Source organism: Psammomys obesus, unplaced genomic scaffold (assembly GCF_907164565.1).
Source record: "Psammomys obesus unplaced genomic scaffold, mPsaObe1.curated_primary_1811, whole genome shotgun sequence".
Lineage (NCBI taxonomy): Eukaryota > Metazoa > Chordata > Mammalia > Rodentia > Muridae > Psammomys > Psammomys obesus.
In genome coordinates this window covers 110,976-133,728 of record NW_026596326.1, presented here as the reverse complement: position 1 = coordinate 133,728, position 22,753 = coordinate 110,976, and the positions used below count along the sequence as shown (strand labels likewise).

At 42.9% G+C, this 22,753-nt stretch overlaps 1 protein-coding gene across 6 annotated transcripts; it reads right to left on the bottom strand.

The window, feature by feature from the left end:
- Nucleotides 1-302: 302 nt before the first annotated feature.
- Zfp2 (ZFP2 zinc finger protein) lies at nucleotides 303-21,018 on the bottom strand. 6 transcript variants are annotated; one of them, XM_055597181.1, is made up of 7 exons: nucleotides 20,965-21,012; nucleotides 17,068-17,215; nucleotides 14,790-14,916; nucleotides 14,437-14,526; nucleotides 11,105-11,176; nucleotides 3,432-3,548; nucleotides 303-3,053 (listed from the first exon to the last, which is right to left on the bottom strand). In XM_055597181.1, the coding sequence occupies exon 7, from the start codon at nucleotides 2,977-2,979 to the stop codon at nucleotides 1,594-1,596; it is 1,386 nt and encodes a 461-aa protein (XP_055453156.1). In that variant the 5' UTR covers nucleotides 2,980-3,053; nucleotides 3,432-3,548; nucleotides 11,105-11,176; nucleotides 14,437-14,526; nucleotides 14,790-14,916; nucleotides 17,068-17,215; nucleotides 20,965-21,012; the 3' UTR covers nucleotides 303-1,593. The 6 variants fall into 6 exon arrangements, with proteins under 6 accessions (XP_055453156.1, XP_055453157.1, XP_055453159.1 ...); XM_055597182.1 differs by having other exon boundaries at nucleotides 11,109-11,176; XM_055597184.1 differs by lacking the exon at nucleotides 3,432-3,548 and having other exon boundaries at nucleotides 11,109-11,176; nucleotides 17,068-17,157; nucleotides 20,965-21,018.
- Between the last annotated feature and the right edge of the window lie 1,735 nt (nucleotides 21,019-22,753).

Below are 22,753 nucleotides of genomic sequence, written 5' to 3'. Positions count from 1 at the left end.
ATAAACACTCTGTACTCACAGGATGGAGTTAACTATTATCAGAAAACTTTTTTCCAAGATCACACTGTGCTTAAATATGGCTAAAGAACTGGCTTCAGACTCTCAAAGTTTTGTCCCAGTATTGGTGCCTAAGTCAGGTTGAACACAGTTTCATTCTTGTCTCTTTGTGGACTGTTTCCCTGCAATCCTGAAAGCCTGCAGGGATTCCCCCAGAGTATCTGCCTTATATTTAGGATTTAGTCAATATATTTAATTAAGCAAACACCATCATGATCTATAAACTATTCCTGTGGTGGTTCTCAGTATGTTTTTAGTTGCAAATGTATCATTAACTTGCTGAATTCTTATGTGTACTTTTGTTTTAGTTAGGGTTTTTATTGCTGTGATGAAACACCATGACCAAAGCTACTTGAGGAGGAAAGGGTTTATTTGGCTTCCACTTCCATATAACTGTTCCATTACTGAAGAAAGTCAGGACAGGAACCAAAAAAGGCAGGAACCTGGAGGCAGGAGCAGATGCACAGGCCGTGAGGAGTGCTGCTTGCTGGCTTGTTCAGCCTGATTTACCAACCCAGGGATGGCACCACTCACAAGGGCTGGGTACTCCCCATCAATTACTAGTTAAGAAAAAAGCTCTCTACAGGCTTGCCTACAGCCCGATCTTATTGAGGCATTTTCTTAATTGAGGTTCTCTCCTCTTAGATGACTTTAGTTTGTGTCAAGTTGATATAAAACTATCCAGGACAATTAGTGTTCTACTCACCTGTCTTTAAATTTCCATGACAGTCAAATAAGATGCAAAGATATGTATTTGATTCCAAAGTATTGAAAGATTTAAGTCACATTATCATCTAAATATAATCAACTTATTTAAGGATAGTTTAATGACAGATGAGAATTCAAAGCACCATGCTATGGAATTAAAATATGCACAATTCATCTGCAACCCAGTAGCAAGTAATCTACATTAATTAAGGAGAGAATGTAATCCAAGGCCATAAAGGACAATAAGAGTTAGAGGTAAGAGAATTTTAACCTAAAACACCTAAGAAAACCATACTACGAAATAGAAGCACCTCCATAGCACATATAACAGCAAATGACCAAAAAATTTCCCTGTGTTTTTTGGGATTTTGACTAATACAGATCTCATGGACCTGCATCCCAAATCTTTCATTTATCACATAAGGATACTGTGACCTGATGAAAATGGGTAATTTATTCAAGTTAATGGGAGGTTAGAACTGGGTTGAGCCCAATTTTGGGGCTATCCAGTTAATCACTATCACATTTTCCATCCAGTGTGAACTCTGATGCCCAAATCAAATTCCCAGTACGACACAACAGAGCTTATGTTGAGGCTATGTCTTCGTCTTTTACGTATTAGCTGCTCAAACTTGATATAAAATTTTACTATCTGAATCAAGGGTTTACTCATATGTTTACTCTGCTATGGTTTTACTATTGGTATGCTATACTCTACTTCAATTAAAAGGTTACTACATTAGTTATAGTTATTAATATCTACATTAATATGACATCTGATTATTATCAAAAGAATAATCAAGATGAAGAGGTCAATGAAAACTTTCCTCATGTATGAGTCCTCTGGTGTCTTGTAAGGTTTGTACTTCTACTGAAGGCTTTTCCACATTCGTTACACTGATAAGGTTTTTCTCCTGTATGTATCCTCTGGTGCACTATGAGGGATGAATTCTTAATGAAAGCTTTCCCACATTGATCACATTCATAGGGCTTTTCACCAGTATGAATTCTTTGATGTTCAATAAGATAGGCGCTTTGGCTAAAGGCCTTTCCACATTCAGTGCATTCATAAGGTTTTTCTCCAGTGTGTATAACCTGATGTACAGTTAGGGATGATCTCCCAGTGAAATGCTTTCCACACACCATACACTCATAAGGTTTCTCACCAGTGTGAATTCTCCGATGCTGAGTAAGAGAAGAATTCTTACTGAAAGCTTTCCCGCACTGGTTACATTCAAAAGGTTTCACTCCAGAGTGAAGTCTCTGATGTTCTATGAGATATGTGCTTTGACTAAAGGATTTACCACATTTGTTACATTTGTAGGGTTTTTCTCCAGTGTGATTTCGCTGATGTAGAGTGAGAGTTGAGCTTTTACTGAAGGCTTTTCCACACTCACTGCATTCATAGGGTTTTTCTCCAGTATGACTTCTCTGATGAACAATAAGATGCATGCTTTGACTGAAGGCTTTTCCACATTCATTACATTCATAGGGTTTTTCTCCTGTATGAGTTCTCTGATGCACTGTAAGATTCATGCTTTGTGTAAAAGCTTTCCCACAGTCATTACATTTGTAGGGCTTTTCTCCAGTATGAATCCTTTCATGTTGAATAAGGGACGAGTTCTTACGGAAAGCTTTCCCACACTCTTTGCACTGATAAGGTTTCTCTCCAGTATGAGTTCTTTGATGAACAGTAAGGTTCATACTCTGACTAAAGGCTTTCCCGCACTCATTACATTTGTAGGGTTTTTCTCCTGTGTGAGTCCTTTGATGAACAGTGAGAGAGGAGCGTTCAATGAAGTGCTTGTCACATACATTGCACTTATAAGGTTTCTCGCCAGTGTGAATCCTCTGGTGCTTAAGCAAAGATGAACTCTGACTGAAGGTTTTCCCACACTCATTACATTCATATATTTTCTTTCCTACAAACATTCTTGAAGTTTTCATTAACTTGGAATTTTGTTTAGAATCCTTTCCATGTGAATTCCAATTACGGGGTCTTCTTACCACAGAAATGCTTTGTGGTGTATCAAGCACTGAACCCTCAATGGAACATTTTTCAGTTTCATTACCTCCACATACTACGTTCTCATTAAAGGTTTCCTTTTGGGCCACTGTCACCTGACCCAGATATCTTTCTTGTTGCCCCTCTAAGCAATAGGAAGGTTCCCAGACTGCCTCTAAAACTGAATGCCAGAGATCTTCTCTTTCCATGACCCCATAGAGCAAAATTTCAATAAATTTGGACTTCAGAGTTGAGTCTTTGGTTTTAAGTCTTGTCTCCTGGCCTGAAGAAAAAAGTAAGAAATTCAAATGCATACTGATTTCTGTGCTATGTGACAAGAAACTATATAAAGGGGCTGGGGTATGAGTATAAAGATAGAATAATAGTTAAATGCACTTAAGAGGTTTTGAAAATAGTTCTACAATTCTTTAGAGAAATCAAAAGGTGAAGAACAGTGTAACAATCCACAAAAACAGAAGAAGTAAGACAAGAGCAGATGGATAAGTGGGGAGAAGGGGTTAGCTTATCTAAGGGGGATGGATCTACAATGCAGGTAGAACTAGGGGAAAATATACAGAAAAAGATGGCTAGGGAAGGCAGAGAAGAATGATGTGCTATATTATGATGATTACATAATCAAGTTGAAAGAATGCAGAGTCACCTGGGCTAGGGAATCTCAATGGAGGATTATCTAGATTGAGTTGACCTGTGGAGGATTACTGATTATATTACTGATGTGACAAGGCTCATCTGGGTCTTCTCTCGGGCAGGGGGAATCCTGTATAAGAGTGGGACAGATAGCAACCTGATCAATAACATGCATACATTCATTGTTCTTTTCTTCTGACTGTAGAGGTAAGGTGACCAGCTCCCTCAGCCACCTACCACTGTGACTTCTCTACCATGCATAGAATTCAATGGGAACCGTGAGTTAAGTTGCTTTTTTCAGAATATTGCATCACAGCAACAGAAAAGAAACTAAGACAGAAATTGTTACCCAGAAGTAGGGTCTTTAATGTGTACAACTGACTGTATCATTCTTTTCTTATCTTTGGACCCATTTGCAGCTAGAATGTGAAACAGTATGGTACACTGGGCTAGAAAAGTCACTGAATGTTGGAATCAGAGCTTAACTCATTCTGGTGGGAGCTTATAAGATTGAGATAAACATGGATCATAAGGTTTTAAAGGGAAATAATTATATCAGTGACTGGGTTAGGGGCCATCTGTGTTATACTTTGTTGAAATTTCTGGTCTTATTCTGCCCATGTCCTGGAAATATGAATAAAGCTGTATCTGAGGACAGTGGACTAGTTTGGCAAGGGAAACTGAGAACAGGAGGGCTTTTAAGCAGTGGCTGAGAAAACAGCTGAACTTGTTGAAGACGTTAGCACCACTGTAGAGATGCCTCCTGCACTGCACTGGAGTTATACGAGGCAAAAAACACCCAACAGAGGTTCCTTCACGTAAAGATCCAAATTCATTTACTAGGGCAAAATCTAGTTTGAAGTGGATCCTGTCCCTCAAAAGCAACTTCCTAATGAATGTTTTTCCAGGACAGCACACAGAAGGTAGTACAGCTGTAGTCCAAAGGGGTCATGTTGCTGGGGGCAGAACTTGCAGCATAATGTGATACTAGTTTTGATGGCATGAAAGATGCAAACAGAGGTGGGAGGTCATGGATTTTAGCTGAGGCCAGGAACTGCATAGAAGCCTCGATAGGCTGTTGTACAAAGCTGTGAAAATCAAGTCTCAGTTACAGTAGAAACCACAGGATGATGGAGATGCCAGGACCATGGGTTATTTGCCATGGGATGAAGGAATGAAGTGGAGCTGGCCTAGGAGATAGTATGTGTGTAATGCAAATGGCAAAGTTGGAAGGGTAGATATGAAGCCACAAGGAGCCCAGGACACTTCATAACAAGCCTCAGATAGCAGACACGGCACTGCAGGAACTTGGTTTGCTTTGGTGTGGTTATTTTGTGCCCTGTTTATTCTGTTATTTTATCTTGTAAGCATCTTTTTTTTAAAAATGAGTTTTCATAAGACATTGGATATTTAAAGTATTGGAATTGTTAAATACTACACAAACTTTTCTATTTGTTTTAATTTTTGTTTTCTGTTTTTGTTTTTTGAGGCAGGGTTTCTCTGTGTAACAGAGTCCTAGACCCACTGTGTAGACTAGGCTGGCCTCAAACTCATAGCAATCCACCTGCCTCTGCCTCCCAAGTGGTGTGATTAAAAGTATGTGGCACCATCCCTGACCTACAGAAGCTTTTAAAGTTGGATTAAATGCATTTTATAACATGGTAATAAGCCTATGGGAACAATGGGCAGGTAGTGGCTTAAAAGTGATTTTTTTAATGCAAATTGATAAGGGGCGGGAACTGTGTGTGTTGACATTGTTAACTTGACAGAATTTAGATTCATCTGGGAAGGAGGCCTCAATGAGGGATTGTTAGGTTAGGTTGACTTAAGGACATGGCCATGGGGGGTCATCTTGATTGTATTAATTGATGCGGGAAGACCCATACTGACTATGGGTGGGCTCATTCCCTGGGCAGGGAATCCTTGATAAGATGGAGATAGCAGGCTGGGTACCAGCAGGCATGTATTTACTATTTTTTGCCTCCTCACTATGGATTTATGTGGTCAATGATCAGTCTCCTGCTTTGTGCTTTCTTCTGCCATGATGGATTGTGACCTGGAACATGAGCTGGAATGCCTTCTTTCTACCCTAGGTTGCTTTGTTAGAGCCACCAGAAAAGAAACCTATCCATAGGCTATTCCTATTAGTAGTTTCTTAGACCTCTACACCAAATTAATCTAAAAGATGACAAAATAATCTGATAAGGAGTAAGACACTATTGTAAACTGCCCTTGGAGAATACCTTCATCTATAACACAAAGGCAGAACACATTTGAAGCGCACATCTCTGAAAGGAGGATGTTCTTAAAGGCCTTTCTTTTCCCTTATTTTTTTGGCTTGGTTTGGTTGTGTTTTTTTGAGGCAGGGTTTCTCTGTGTAGCCTTGGCTGTGCTAGAGCTCCCTTCCTAGACCAGGCTGGCCTCAAACTCAGAGATTCACCTGCCTCTGCCACTGGAGTGCTGGTACTAGAGACACATGCCACCCCTGCTTGGAAAGGCCATTCTTCTTAACCTTTAAGCAGACAGTTCTACTCACTGATGTAACAGGCCTTAACAGCCCTACTCTTTGCTAAATTTCCTCTTTGTGAAGTTGAGAACTTGTGGTGAGCAAAGCAAGATGAAGAGAATATGTTGAACTGCTAGAGGAAAGGGAGCAGAAGACAGGACTCTGGAGCCTTTCGAAAAAATAAAAAAGGGAGACCTGTTGGGAGCCGCTGTCCTACCAGCTGCTTTGATATTTAAATCTCAGCGGAAAGACTGCCTTCACTGGAGTCAGGGAAGAATTTCCAAGTCAATCTCCTGTTGGTATAATGTTCTTTTAAAATGTATACACCTTACCCTTGTTCATTCAAATGCTGATTTCTCCACACCACTCTCTGGTTTCAATCCAGATATTGCATTGTGATACTTATTCTGAGCATCCAGTCTCAACTGTGTGTAAACAGGGCAAAATAAAACAACTAGCCACAATGTTGTGCAAATGGAGGAGCCAGAGGACAGGAAATGAGTGGGAGGGGAAAGGGCAAAGAGAACTAGGAGAGAGAGCTGGAGGACAGATCTTGGAATAGCATGGAGAGATGGACTGGACCTAAGATATCACTAAAAGCAAGTATAATGTAGGAAATCTAAATGTTAGGAAACTATGAGGGCTTGGAGGTTTAGGAGGGAGTAACTATTGCCCAGCATTGTGTTCTAGGTTAACTAAATAAACCCAGTCTCTGCATGGTGGTTTGGTTATACAGCTGTTTAGGACTAACAGCAGGATTACCAGAGGATATATCAATAGTAAATATTAATTATCTTTTACAACAGTCTCCTTTTGTTTGAGATAGCAGGTGGGATAGCTTGTCAAAAATCACACCTCTTGTTTCACCTCCTTGTGAATGGAACTCATTGTGCTGAGCTGCTTTTACTCTGGCTTAAAAGCAGTCTGAAATAAAGCCAGGTGTCTAGTCTCTACTAGAGCATCTTGGAAAGGTCCCATGTGTTGTGTGTTAGTTTATTAATTTTAATCCTCATTCCTGACTCAAGAACTGTTCGACTCTGCTGGCGGGCTCCAGCTCATAAGACCTGATTTCTTATCCCAGAAAAAATAGCCAGGAGGCAGTGAGAAGAGAGGATAGAAACTGCAATCTGAGAATCAGCTTTAGGACTGTCAATCAAAGTTAACATAGCAGCGATCAATGTGAGAAACAGTAAGCCAAAGGCTTTGAAGCAAGAATACACCTAACAGGGTTTCCCCTTCCAAGCTGACCTGCTTTAACAAAAAGAAAAATCAGAAGTCAAATAGGAATTGCCACCAAATACAATGTCCCTAAGTAATTCTGGAGAGAGTATTTATCAGCTGTTATCAGCAAGCAATATATGAGCTGGTAGCTGTCTCTTGCCCCAGCTCACTCTGGCAGCATCCAGTTATCCAATTCAAGTTCTTTGAGAATATATGAATTGCTACCCAGAATCCTACAAAAGGTGCAGGGGAGAATCCATTAGCACAGACAGATGGCAACACTGTAAAGAAGAGCCAGACAAGGAAGTGGTGATGGCTAATCATGGTTGTCAACTTGACTATTTTGAGGCCACTTTCTTCATGGAAAGTGCAACACTTTGTCCTTACTGGAATAGATACTTATTCTGATTTTGGGTTTGACTTTCCTGCATAGAATGCTGCCAACACTACCATCTGCAGACTAACAGAATGCATTCTTTACTGTCATGTTTTTATTCCATATGGCACTGCTTCTAACCAAAGAACTGATAGAACTTCTCGCCAAAGAAGTGCAACAGTAGGTCTATGCTCATGGAATCCTGATAGAATGATGGGATGGCCCTTTGAAGACATAGTTATAATGTCAATTAGGTGGCAGCATCCTGGATGGCTGGGACAGGGTTCTCCAGAAGATGGTATATGCTTTGAATCTTCATCCAATATATGATATAGTTTCTCCCACAGACAGGATCCAAGGGTCTAGGAATCAAGGAGGTGGAAATGGGAATAGTTCTACTCATTGTCAAGCCTAGTGATCCATTTGGAAAATATCTGCTTCCTGTTTCCATGGCCCTAACTTCTGCTGTCCTAGAAGTTTTGGTTCCAGATGGGGCAGTGTTCCTGCCAGGAGACACAACAGAACTCCACTGAATGGGGCTCACACTTCCCCTGGCCACTGTGGATTTCTGATTCTCTTAAGCCAACAGGCTAAGAAAGGAATAACACTGCTAGGAGAGGTGACTGATCCAGGTTACTAGGAAGAAATTGGATTGCTTCTCCATCATGGAGGTAAGGAAGATTATATCTACAGTGCAGGAGAGCCTGCGTGCAGGAGATCCTTCAGGGCACCTCTTGGTGCTACCATGATTAGTCAGTGAGAGACTATAACAGCCTAATCCAGGCAGGATAACGAAGGGTCCAGACCCTCAGGAATGAAGTATGGGTCATTTCCCCTCCAGGGAAAGAACCAAGACTCTCTGAGGTGCTTGCTGAGGGTAGCAGGAAGTACAGAATAGGTTGTAGAGGAAGGTAATTACAAACATCAGCTAAGGTCTCATGACAGAAAAATAAATTGCAATTAAATGACTGTTTCTGTCCTATTTTGTTAAGAATGAGTTTGTGTACACATACATATATAATAAGTGCTATATGTATTCCTCTATTTATCATGTGATGTAATATCAACTAATATTAATGGTTATCATATTTGTTATGAGACTAAAATACTAACCATTCCTCAGGGGACATTGCCACCTATAATACATTTATGGTTGTATATGGGATAGTTACATCATGTTAGGTGGAATTATGACCTGGTTATTATTTTCATTTTGAAATTGGTCATGTATTCAGGGTTGGTCTGATGCTTGTATTTTGATGCTAGTTATTGGCCCTCAAGATCTGGTTACTGCCCTATTCTTTTTTTTTTTTTATTATTTTATTTTTCTTTTTAGTTTGCCCTATTCTTGTTGTGTAAACCTGCCTAGGACATTATTCCTGATTGGTTGGTTAAAAGGCCTAAAACCTGGGCAGGAAGAATGGGGTAAGCATGGCTAAGGTTCCTGGGCTTTGGGTCCAGGAGAATCATGGGAAAACACAGACAGGAAGATAAGATAGGAGGAAGAAGGATGCCAGGATGGGTTAGTGTGGAGAAGGAACTATGTGGGCTGGGAGGACGGACTCCAATAATGGTATGGAAAATCCCAGATAAAAAATACAAGCAAGTATTTATAAGATTATGGATGGAAAGTAGCCCAGATAGGAATAGTTAAGGTGGATGCTTTGGATGGGGGTTGGAAGGTGGATGGGTGCAGTTATTGAGACAACATAGGTGAAATATCAGCCCAGCCCAAGGTAAATAAGGCAATTATAAATCTAACAGGTGTCTGTGTTCTATTGATTATTATAGCAGGTTAAATAATACCGCCATAACAATTATTGGGCTAATAATAAAAATATTTAACCCAACACCATTTTATTTCCAACAGCCATGACATGACTGTGTATCAGCATGACAAGGACTGGATTTGTGATGGCTAATCTTGGTTGTCAACTTGACTACATATATAATAACTGAAATTCAAACAGGTGGGCATGTCTGGGGGGATTTACTTGATTGCATCATTGAGGTAGGAGGACTCATGCTAAATTTGGGTCATCTGAAGTAGGAAGACCCACCCTAAACATGGGCTCCACTTGGTGGCAGCCCACATAAAAGGACATGCAGTAAGAAAGCTTTTGTTTTTTTCCTACTTGCCCTCACTCTCACTAATAGCTCATCTAGCCAGATGCTAAGACATTCCTTTGCTGGTATCAGAACCTACTTCTTTGGGATTCCAATATAGTTTGAAGAGCAGCTGACACATTCAGACTCATGTACTGGAGGTTGGTCAAATGCTAATTACTGGCTCTCAAGATCTGCTTACTGCCTTTCGGATAGACCCATCCTTGTCTGTGTAAACCTACCTAAAACATTATGCCTGATTGGTTTGTTAAATGGCCTAATACCTGGGCAGGGCAGAATGGGGTAGGCGTGGCTAAGGTTGCTGGGCTTTTGAGGATGAGAAAATCCTGAGAATCACAGGACAGACAGATGGGAAGAGAGGAGGAAGGAGGACAACAATGGGTAAGTGTGGAGAAAAAAACATGTGGTCGAGGAGTCAAGACCAGAAGAAGAATAAAAGCAAATACCATGGGATTATATATGGAAGGAAGACCAGATGAGGAGGATTAAGGCAGATGGCATTGGATGGGGGTTGGGAGATGGATGATGAGGATATTGAGACAGTGTAGCTAAAATATCTACCCAGCCCAATGTAAAGAAGGCAATTATAAATCTAACAGGTGTCTGTGTCTTATTACTTATTATTATTATTATTATTTTGGTTAAATAATACTGCTGTGATAATCTTAGGGTTAATAATAAATATAATATAGTCAAACACCTTTAAGTTACTACAACTCACGGATTGAATAATGTGAAGACTTTTCCTTAAAGAGACAGCTATTGCTGGACTAGCTAGTTGGACCACAGCCTGTAAGCCACTCTTATACATCCCCTTCTATTTCTTTAGAGAACCATAACTAATACAGAAATTCTCACAAATCAGAATAGTAGTCAGCGTTGGGCAGAGGTAACAGAGTACATGGGATATTGGTTCTTGATTTAGGGTCTGGACCCTGGGTGTCTGCTCTCTTTATTCTTCACTAATTTTCATCATCACCAACTACATAGACAAGCAGGAGGACATAGTGGCTAGGTAATAACTCTGGAACCAGATTATCTATGCTGCTCAAATTTGATTTTAATCACTATTAGCTCTGTGACTTTGTGTAGGTTTCTTAACCTTTCTGTGTTCCAATCTCCTCATCTGTTAAGTGGTATTTACAGTATTTGTATAAGAAAAATTAGTTAAGCATTAATTTATTAAGGCTGTAACAGAATATGCACTGGTTCAATTAGTATATATGCTTTATAAATCCTTCTGTTTATATATACAAGTGTTTATATAAACCAAGTGAGAAAAAGAATAAAGCATTTGCTATTCTGTAAAAATGCTAACAGTTTTTAAAACTCAAACATCTTCACAGTATACAGAACTTAGTGAGGTTCAATATATTCTTTATTAAATTTAGATGCCTAACTTACATATAAATTCTGAAGACTTAATTCTTAATAAAAAGAAAAACAAAAAGATTACCTACAAATTTTTAAAAACTGGCCTAGGAGATCCTCCCAGGAACACAGGATGCCAAAAGACAATGCGCCAGGCCTGCAAAGGTGAGGAAAGACGCGGGTGACTTGAGAAGTGAACTCGGTCATGACTATGCATGTACAGAAAACCAAGCACAGCCCTGTGCAGTCACATTTACCTGCTAACATGACACCACTGGACAGCTAACCTGTGAGTGACAGGTAAGACAATTTGGAAAGAGCATGCTCTGCACCGCACACCACGGTGTTCCCTGGGCTTCACCGTGCTTGCCAAGTTCCTTGCTCGCCAGGTTCTCCTTTTCCAGAGGATGACTTGGACCTATCAGCCTGAAGAACACAGAAATGCTCTTCTCTTTTTCCTTCTCTTCAGCTGACCTTGAGGACATGCCAGGCTGTACTTTTTTCTGTACTCTTGCACACAGGACAGCACAGCTCCTAAGCACTAAACAGGCTCTTCCCTGGGTCACGGGTGGCTTCCTGATCACTCAGCCCACGGGTGTTCATCCTTTCTTACTCACCACTGCTGTCTATTTTCTGATTTTCTCTTTCCCTTGACCCAGCTCCCTCCTCATCCCCATGCATACTTCTGTAACCTGTGTGGGAGCATCTTTGGCCTTTGGTTCTATCCTGATAATTCTCCAGTTTCCACTGGTATGAATTCCACAGATACAGTTAAAATTTACAAACCTATATTTGGCCCTGATTTCTAAAAGTTCTACTTAATGTTATCCAATATTCATTCAACAAATATTACCAAACACTTGCTCTGGCAGGCAGGGAGCAGGCATATAATGAAAGCTCAATAATGACAAGTTACTGAGTCTACACACCAGCAGGCAGACAGACACCCAGGAAGACAAGTAAATACTGTATACACTCCAATCACTAGCAGCTGAAGAAGCTTTTGGATCCTTCCTGATGGAAAAGCTTGAAAGAAGATAAAGGAATGGGGTAGGAAATCGTTAGTGGTAAAGCCCTTGCTTAGCGAAAGGTGAGTGAGAAGCAAGATGTGGGGCTTAATCTCTAGCACCACACACATGTCCATCGGATGCCTCAAGAAACCTAACCACATGGCAATGGAGTAACCAAAGAACCCTAAACAAATGTACTAAATCTAGGGAGTGTAGAAACACATGTGTATGCCACAAACTCCAGAACTACTGAAAAGTGAAAGTATCTATAAAGCAGGGGAAGTTAATGTATTGCCGACATGAAGGGACAGGAGCCGCAGAGAGGGGGCAGTGGGATGAGTGCTTGCTCTGCAAGAATGGGGACTGACTTCCAACCCCAGCACCTACACAGAAAGCTGCGCATGGACACACGTGCCTACAATCCCAGTGCCACACAGAGTCACACAGAGACCCGCTGTGGCTTGCTGGCTGCCAGACTAATTCTAGGCTCAGAGAGACCCTATCTAAAGAGAATAAGGCAGAATCATAAAGCAGGACACCTGATACCTTCTGGCTTTGAGTGAGTACAACAGCACACACATGTGCATATACACTATGCACAATGCATACAGCACACACACACAGAGGAATATAACACACATAAGTGCATACACCATAAAGGGGAGGCAGAGGAAGGGAAGAGGAGGGAAAGGGGGAGCGAGAGAGAGGGAATGAATAAAAGTAGAATTTGATTTTTTTTCCCCTCAAGAGTGAAAGAACTACATTTCAAGGACTGGTCTCACCTGAGGCTTTCTTCCCTTTGGAAGGGCAATTTTCCATATCCGGGCCTTGGCATTTGCTGCTCCCTAAGCTCAGAATACTATCCTAGACCTATGGCTTCATTTGAGAATCTGCTCAAAGTCACAACCCTACAGCACAGAAGTAACCTCCCCTTAGGCTGCTTTCTCTTTCCACCCACTCAGACTGTTCTGTTCCCCCCATCCTCTGCTGCTTTCTTCTCTTTTCCTCTGCCCTGCCTCTCCCTTCTCAATTGATGTATTATCTCCCTAGACAGAACATGAGCTCAACGAAACTCTGCCTATGTTGCTTTCTTGCTATAATCCCATTGCCAGAAAGAGGGCAATATCAATGAGTATTTGTGAAATGAATAAATTATTTACAAAACAGTAAACACAAGTTAACAACAGTAACCAACACCTCAGAAATCTATAATAGAAGAAAATAAGCTCCCTAGGGGTTGTGACTTTGAGCAGATTCTCAAATGAAGCCATAGGTCTAAATCGCTGGACCTCTTCTTAGCTCACTGATGTGACATGCTAGCCCTGAGCACCCCAGCATCTACTCCTAAGAACATTTTCCAACAAATCACACGATAGTGACAATGGCAAGACATCACCAATAATGCAAAAATATATTCTTCTGATTTTGAGACAGGGCTATCAGGTATCTCCATCACTCTCCCTTTATTTTCTGAGACAGGGTCTCTGACTAAATCTGGAGCACAACAATTTGTCTACAGTGGATGACTAGGGAGCCCCAGAGATCTCCCAGTCTCTGCCTCCTTCGTGTGTGTAGCCTCTAATCTACAGGCATGGCTTCTGTGTGGGCACTGGAGGTTGAACTCGGGTTCTCATACTTGCACACCAAACATGTTACACAACTGAAGCTCACTCCTTAGCTTCAAAAAATACATTTGAAAACAGTGGGGCTAGAAACATGGAAGAGGCAAGATGTAAAATATATTTTCTGTAGATAAGAGTCAACTTATCTACAGAGTCAACTGTCTCAAAGAGAAGTTTCAGCTGTGGCAGGGACTGACCAGGGCACTAAGTATTAAGATCTGCATGGCAGGAAATAAGTAGATGGTGGACACAGATGGGACATTTTGGAATAATAAATGAAATATGTAAGATGTGAGGCTACTGGAAATGTAAACAAAACTAGTCATTTCTCAGCTTTAAAATAGTGAGACTATTCATATTTCCTATCCAGGCAGGAAGAAAAGAAAGCTCCCAAATGTTACACACAAGGAAAAGGAAGCCAAGGCTATAGGTTCGGTCTGGGAACAAAGACGGTAAAAGGAGGTGTCTCAGTCAGTGACAGACTTAGCACAACAAAAATGAAGACAGAAAGGAAACAGTCACTGCTACCATTTCCAAATGCTCAGTGGCTCTAGGCAAGGTACAAACACTACAGGTGTAGTTACTCAAGCCTCACATCGTGTCCATCCCCTCCTCCAAGACCAGGACAAAAGCTTGAGCAAAAAAGGACAAATCTCCAGCATGATGGCACTGTCTTTATGAAAAACACATCTGTGGGAGCCGGTCTCTCCAGAGACCCCAAGACCCCTGTCATGCTTCCTCTTGTTAAGACACCATGTTACAAGTCCTAGCATCTTGACACTTACCCAGAGAGATGCAACCTGGGAGTTCTCTTTTCCTCAGGCCCAGTTCTTGTCCCAGAGCAGAGATCACATTTGGTTTGGAAGGTTGATGTCCTGCTTGGGAGGAAAGAGGTGAGTCTGAGTTTGGGTTCTGAACTAGTCAGCACCCATGCCCATCACAGTTCTAATTTCCTCCCTTTCCATGTTTTCAATTCTTTTCAGACTTTTCACCCTGAAAGAGGGTCATTAGGCACTGTCCTAAACAATGCCCCATGAGAGCCAGGGTTTCAAGTCAAACCCATGAACTCCGTATGGCAGAAGGCTGAAGGGGGAGGTGGCAACAGTAGGTCTTGAGTTGCAAGTGTGCAGGTCCTCACCCAGGCAGGCCAGGTTCCTGTAGTTCTCCAGCATCACTCTGCCATACAGACTCCTCTGTGCAGAATCTAGCTGCATCCACTCCTCCCAAGTGAAGTCCACAGACACATCTTTGAGTGTCACTGACTCCTGAAAATACAAATTCCCTCCTTAACATGGGATTTTGCCAAAACAACAACAACAACAACAAAAACAAAAAACAAAGACCAAAAACCAAAAAAACCTCCAGAAAAGACCAAGCAGCACCGAAGGAACAGGGAATAGGTTTGTGTGAGGAAAGACATGCTATATTCTGACAAAGACAAAATATGTACAACAAACCACAGACCCAGAATCATTATGAGACAGAGGAAAAACTAACAGAGACTGGCTTGGGAACTGTGGTAGTTTCCTTTCTTGTTTCTGTAATAAAATATTCTGACAAAAGCAACTTAAAGGAGAAACAGTTTGTTGGCTCACAGTTCAGAGGTGCAGACCATTACGCTGCAGCAGGCAAGACAGCAGGGGCAAGGGGCATTTGGTCACGTGACATCCACTTTTGGGAAGCAGAGAGGTATGAGTGTCTACTACTCAGCTCTCTTTCTCCATGTACACAGCTCAAGGTCCTGGTTAGGAAATGGAGCCACCCACCACGGGAGGGTCTTGATTTAACGCAGTTAGGATGCCATGCCCAAAAGCTCATCTCCCAGGTGATTCCCGATTCTGTTAAGGTGACAACTAACCCTGACCATCTCAGGAGGCAAGGGTAGGAAAAGAAGGTACACAGGAGTGCTATGGCCTATCCTGGGGTGGTTTAACCTCAAGTACTCAAGTGCTAGAAGCCTGGTCCCCACGTCCTGGTCCCCATGTCCTGGTCCCCATGTCCTGGTCCCCATGTGGTGACGTTTAGGAGTTGAGGAAGGGCTGGGGAGATGGAGCAGTGGCTAAGAGTGAGCAAAGCAGACAAGCAGACCTGAGTTCAGATCCTGAGGATGCACACAAAAGGTGGTATGCTATAAGCCCCACACTGATAGATACAGACAGTGGATCCTGGTAGTTTACCGGCCAGCTAACATAGCTTAAATGAGGGGCTTATGGTTCAGTGAGAGACCTTGTCTAAACACAAAAATGTCATGAAGTGATAAGACACCTGTGTCCTCTTCTGGCCTTAGTAAATATAAACATAGGCACACACACACACACACACACACACACACACACAGAATTAGTGGGTCCTTTAAGGACTAGGGCCTAGTGGGGGATTGCTGCTGGACTTCCTAGTTGGTCTCACCCTCTCGCCTACATTCCTGATACTGAGGCACCATCCACTATGCAGTCTTCACCACAGCTAAACAGAAGCCAGTGCTAGGAGACTTAACCATGCCATGTGTATGGCAGACACTCAGGAAATGGCTGTGATTTCTCTCAGCACATGGGAGTGTGACATGCGACATAACTAGCAAGACCAACTCCAGGTTGAAACTTGTACCTCCATTACAGCAAAATTTTCTGTGGCATCCTTCCCCAGACACTGAGATGAGTGGGCACACCCTCCTCCTCCTCATACCTCTGCCCTCCTCCTCCCTAGACTTTTCTGAGTCCCAAGAATCTGTAAGCCCTAGAAGCACCAATCAATCTCTCCTGTGAGTCTGGTTCCTTCTCTAGCCTTTGAGGACCATCAAGAACTCCAGTGACAGGTGATGGGACCCAGATGAATGCTCCAATTCATCTGAGTAGCCTGTATTTGTTATTTTGTAGGTTCCTTTTCCTCTCTTCCACCCTTCTCCACCTTATTAACCCCCTAACAGTAAATAGGAAAGAAAAAAGGATAGAGCATAAAGAGATCAGCATTATCGTCAGACTACTTCCTCCGAGTTCCCTGGGATCTTCGTCTTCAGGATATCTAATTTCTTCTTTCTTCTTTGTGCATGACTACTTAAAAAACAGCAACCAACAGCATCCAACTACCAAGCAGCCACCAACCAACAACCCTGCCTCCCGGGGCCCTTGCATTTATATACCCTCTACAGAGTCCCCAGAATCCCAAATGCCACATATTGGCAGAAACTATCTGCAGCTGGCAAAACCACGCCCCTGCGAGAGCATGAGGCAAACCATACTCAGCTGCTACAAAGCAGCTCCATATCCCCACACATGGGATTAAAACAAAAACATAGTCCCATAAATATTTCTGTCTTTTTCAAAGAAACCGAATTATAAAATTCTCACTACACGTCTGTCCTCCACGGTGAGGCCCATTCACATTATGGGAGTAAAGGATGTCTGACAATGATATCTCACCTGAGCTTCCAAGGGCACAGGCCCAACAGCCATTGCCTTCCTCCTTTCTGTGGGGCCTTCCTAGAGAATGTGCAGTCTCTAGAGGTGGAGCTGAGGGAAGGAAAGGAAGCCATGAGAGAGACTCCTGCTGCAACGAAAAACAGAACACCTACAAACAAATTAAATAAGAAGTGTAAGGCATTGACATAAATACAGTTAAATATTTTCCTATGAACCTTGCTTTATTAAGCTTACTTAGGTATATAAGCAGAAAAGAATGCAGAGGCATGCTGTATTCCTGGGATGGCTCAGGATTCTAGGTGATTATTCCTCGACCTGAATTTAACACGTTCAGTTTATATACCTCAATGACAGCATTTTAAAGTTAATTATGGAAAAATTATTAATCATGTTGTATAATATTTTTTAGATTTATTTATTTTCTGTGTATGAGTGTTCTGACTGCATGTATGTGTGTGTACCATGTTTGTGTCTGGTGTTGGAGGAAGTGGGAAGAGGGCTTTGGATCCCTTGGAATTGAAGTTAGTGGGTGCTGGGAACCAAACCTGGGTCCTCTGTAAGAGCAGCAAGGGCTCTTAACTGCTAAGCCACATCTTTGGCCTTAGGAGGAAAAAACATAAAAGAATCCTAGTGAAGTCAAACGCCAGATGTTCTCACTCCTATGTGGAAGCTGAGGGTGTTGATTTCATTGAAGCAGAGAGTATATTGTAGAGGCTACCAGACACAGAGAAGGGGAGACAGGCACAGAGGGGGTTAGTTACCAGACACAGGAATAAAGGGAAGCAAGAGACTTATTTTTTAACCTTGTACAGCACAGAAGTTTAGCTGTAATTAACCCACATTAGCTTATTTTTAAATTAGCAGGAATTGCCACTTTTTTGGTTGTTTATGCATACGTGTGTGTTTTGTTCAAACACGTGTGGTATGTGCATATGTAGCTGCAGGAGGAGGACATTTGGTGTCCTACTTTATTACTCTCTGCCTTATTCCTCTGAGACAGTGTCTGAAGCTGGAGTTTGGCTGATGGAAAGCTAACTCCAGCAATCCTCCTGCCTCTGTGCCTTACCTCCCAGCACTGGGGTTACACATTCGCCTAAAGCCCCCCACCCCAGATTCTTACATGGGTGTTGCCTCTGAACTCAAGTCCTCATGCACACACAGAAGGCACCCAGCCATCTCTTTAGCCCCCTTTTCATTTTTTTTGGGACAGGGTCTCACACAGCCCAGGCTGGCCATGAACTGGTTGTGTAATGAAGAATGACCTTCCACTCCTGCCTCTGGCCTCCAGGTGGTGGGATTACACTCAGCTGAAGAAAGCATCTTCAGTGCTCCCAACACAAAGAAATGAGAAAGATGCAAGTTTATGGATTGTGCTAATTACTCTCATTTGAGTATAATCAAATTATAATCAAATTATAACTACAACACACAAATATGTACCTTCTTCCAATCTAAAGTAATAGTCATAAAAGGGAACTTGCCCACCAGAATTTTAAACGATATTAACTAGAACACAGCTGTCTTAGAGTTACTGTTGCTGTAACACCATGATCAAAGCTTGGGGAAGAAAGGGTTTATTAGGCTTACACTTCCGTATCACTGTTCATCATCAAAGGAAGTCAGGACAAACCAAGCAGGGGCCTGGGGGCAGGAGACACTACGGGGGAGTGCTGCTTATCAGCTTGGTCCCCATGGCTTGCTCAGCCTGCTTTCTTACAGAACCCAGGACCACCAGCCCAAGGACGGCACCACCCACAGTGGGCTACTCTGCGGCCCCTCTTGTCAATCACTAATTAAGAAATGCCCTACAGCCAGATGTTATGGAGGCATTATCTCAGTTGAAGCTCACTCTTTTTGGCTAACTCTAACCTGTGTCAAGTTGACACAAAAACAGCAGCATTACTGAAGAATCTCTGACACATTAAATATCTCGTCAACACCTACAGTGAGAAGATCAGCATGCCAAGCAATGGGGAAAACATCTGTAAACACAGCAGGCAAAGTTTCCACCCTCGGGATGTTACAGACCAACAGGGAACACCAATGGGAAAAATTCATATTCTAGCAGTTGAAATAATTCAGAAAAAAAAAATATGAGTATCCAGGGGCTTAGTTATTATAGCTCTGCAGAGACCCTGGATTTGGTCCCTACCACAGTGAAGGCAGAGGAGTGGGGTGGGTGGACTGAGGATGTGAGATAGTTGACATCTCTTGTCAGTAAAGAAAAGATATATGTTACATATGTTATACAAGAACATATAACAAGGGTTGCCATTTGGAAAAGAATACAGATACAGAAATGGAATGAGAGTTCTACAAGAAACGATAAATGAGCATCTTTGTGATGTGATGAAACAGAAGGACTCTCTAATTACGGTAAACACAGTGGAGGAGCAGGGAGCTGGCCCTGGTTAAAGCATTCGCTGTCTGACTATGAGGACCAGGATGCAAGCAAGAGGATGGAATGCCTGGGGCTCAGAGGAAGATCAAGGATGATTGTCACCATTCACCTCAGGTGACCATGTGTATGTGGACATATGTGTACCTGTCCCCATACACACATGCAGACATACACCCACACATGAAATGGGAAAAGGAAACACAGAGGGAAGGGTTATGTGACTATAGGAATATGTAACATTTCTGTATATTCATGAGACCTGTTTGTACAACAGATGTAAAAGTTAGGAATAAAATGAGCTGGGGTTTAGCACAAGGATATTTTTTTGAGACAGGGTCTCACTAAGTTGCCTTGGCTGGCCCAGAACTCTCTGTGTAGACCAACGTAGCCTCAAACCCATCCCCCTACCTCTGTGGGATAAAAGGCATACACTACCACACCTAGCCTGCACCTCTCCAAGGCTTAAGAGACTAACACTTGAAATTGGTGTGGGGCCATCAACCACTCTTATCTTGAAACTATTTTTATAAACTGTTACTTTTCTGGAAAGAATAAGAAAGGCAATGTCCAAAGGTCTAACTGTAACATTGACTAGAAATTTCACTTGAAGATTTGTGGAAAGAGGCAATGCAAAGAATGACATAAACAGATGGGCTGTACCATTTACAATAGTAAAATAGAAAATACCCCCCCCCCCCACAAAAACCCAAAGGTCCAAAGGGAGCATTAGCTTTGGCAGTCATACTTTCCCTCCCACACATGAAAATGACAGCGTTAACTGTCCTTAAAAATTAGTGTTGTTTATTCTCTATCTTCATCGGGTGGTGGCACAATGGTTTACAAACACTATCAAGCACCTTACAAAATGCATTTCGTAACTCCATTTTTAAAGGTGAATGGAAAAACGACACTAACATTCCTATTTTTTTTTTTTAAGCAAAATGTTTCTATTTATACACATATACACAATACACGGATTTCTGGACAGATTTCGAATGATGTTACCCGTGTATTTTCTAGCTGACCAATGGTGAACTTAAGGAGAGGATATTCGGCGGGCACGGTCACGCTCAGCCTGGACCCACTCCGCATGACCCTCTTTGGCTCCCGCAGGCAGAGGGCGGATCCCGAGCAGGGATGCTCACAAAGGCCCGGACCCCGACGGCGGCCCCGTGTCCTCCCAGGCTTCCGAGAGCGGGTCCCCCACGCCTTCGCAGCGCGGACCGAGCCAGGGCTGCCCGGCCAGGTAGAGCTGGAGAGCAGCCGGGCGCGACTGACTCCGGGGTCCAGGAGGGGCCGAGCCGGGGTCTCGGCCAGGGTGCCCCGCGGCCTGGCGCCCGCGTGAGCAGCGCACCTGCAACTCCGCGCTGCTCGTGGAAGACCGAGCACCAGACTGTCCGGCCGGCCCCGCCCTCGGGCCGCAGAGCCCGGCGCTCCCAGTGGAAACGCCTCCGCCTCCCTGCCCGCGGACCACCCGCCCGAGGCGCCGCACTCACCCGAGTCACCGGAGACGCCAGAGGCTGGCGGCACACGCAGACCCGCCGGGCGCGCTGGACTACATTTCCCACAAGGCTTTGATAGAGCTTCCAACTGCGCAGGCGCGGCCGGAGGGCTGCCGGCGAAGGGGTTGCTCCCACGCTGCACGTGCACGGTGTGCCACCTTAATCCTGTTGCTTTAAAGAAACGGGTCCTAGAACCATCTCCTTCCCTAAAGTAAGAGGACCCTAGACACTCCCTTGCATGAAGGAGGGTGAGGGCTAAACTAGCAATGTCGTGACTTCGCGGCGCTCCGTGAGCAGGGAGGGAGCTAGTGAATCACACGCACTGGGCTCAGTGTTGGAGGCTCTTCCGAAGGCTGCAGAACTGTCGCTGTGGAAAGCCAACCACCTCTGGGTGAATCTCGCTGAAGCTAAGGTAATTTCGGCTGCATCCACCGCTTTGGAACTTGGATAAGAGTATGATATCTCCGCATAGGAAGATAGATTAGAGACGGTCATATTTGCTTATCTTAAAAAAAAAAAAAAAGTGACGGTCGCTTTTATCTTTTTAAGTTTTTCTTTAAAATCCGACTTCATGACACGTGCATACAGTGCCCTGTGCTCACATTCACCCCCAGCTACCCTCGTCTATCTGCCTTATACTGACTTCCTTCCTAGCTAGTACCTCTCCTACACTTTGGCTCCTCTTCCCTCCTCTCTCCCTACCTTTCAGGATGCAAATCTTCTGTTTCCTGAGACAAAGACTGTGTCCTGAACCAAATGTTGGCGAGGTATCTGGCGGCCACTTTTTGTGTGAGACTCAAAAATCCTGCAAAGTCTCCCACCCTATAAATGTGACCAAATCCCCTTAACCCCACACCTTATGGCTTGTGTCTTTGACATACCTGTAGCAGGAAACTGCCCCTTAATGTCCACTACGCTCTCTCCTTGTCGGCTATAAATCTCTAGCTGGCTTTTTTTTTTTTTTTCAGAGTTACGCTCTTGTTTAATGCAAGTGACTGTCCCTATTGCCAACATACTAAATAAAAATCTCTTTATTGCCCTTCACGGGTAGTGTCTGGCTCTTTTTCATAGTTGTCTGGACTCTTTAAAAAGAAAAGATAATGGAAAGCATCACAGTTGAGGGCTTGGGAGAAGGCTCAGTAGTTAAGAGCAGTTACTGTTGCTGCAGAGGACCCAAGCTCTGTTCTGAACACCTATTTCAGGCAGTTCTAACCAGATGTAACTCCCTTCTCAAGGGCATCCAATCCAATACCTCTGGCCTCCGTGAACACCTGCACACAAGCGCACAAGCCCACACACAGACACTATTAGAGAGATATTTGGAACTAGCATCTCGGCCACTAACTTGATACCTATTTATTGCCCCCATCATGATTTTCCTGGTCCTTATGTGTTTTTTTTTTTTTATTAGAAACAACCAATTTAGTATTATTTTATAAAACTATAAATTTATTTGCTTCCCCCCCTTTATCTGCTTGCTTTGACACTGTTCCATCACAACCAGCTGAGTTGCCCCTCCCCCAACATAGCCAACATTTTACCCAAGTGTACTAACGTTGTTACTAACAATACCAGGGCAACTATGTCTTTGTAGTTTTTGTTTTTCTCTCAACCGTATTGCTTCTAAACAAAATGCATATAATAGACATTGAAATTTTTGAGCTGATGCATACTTTTAAGAACCCTACAGTAGTAAAGCAATAGTTCAGTGCAATAGCCCTTGTCTGTGATCCCAGCACTCAAAAGAGGCTGATGCAGGAGGATCATGCATTGGAACTAGGGT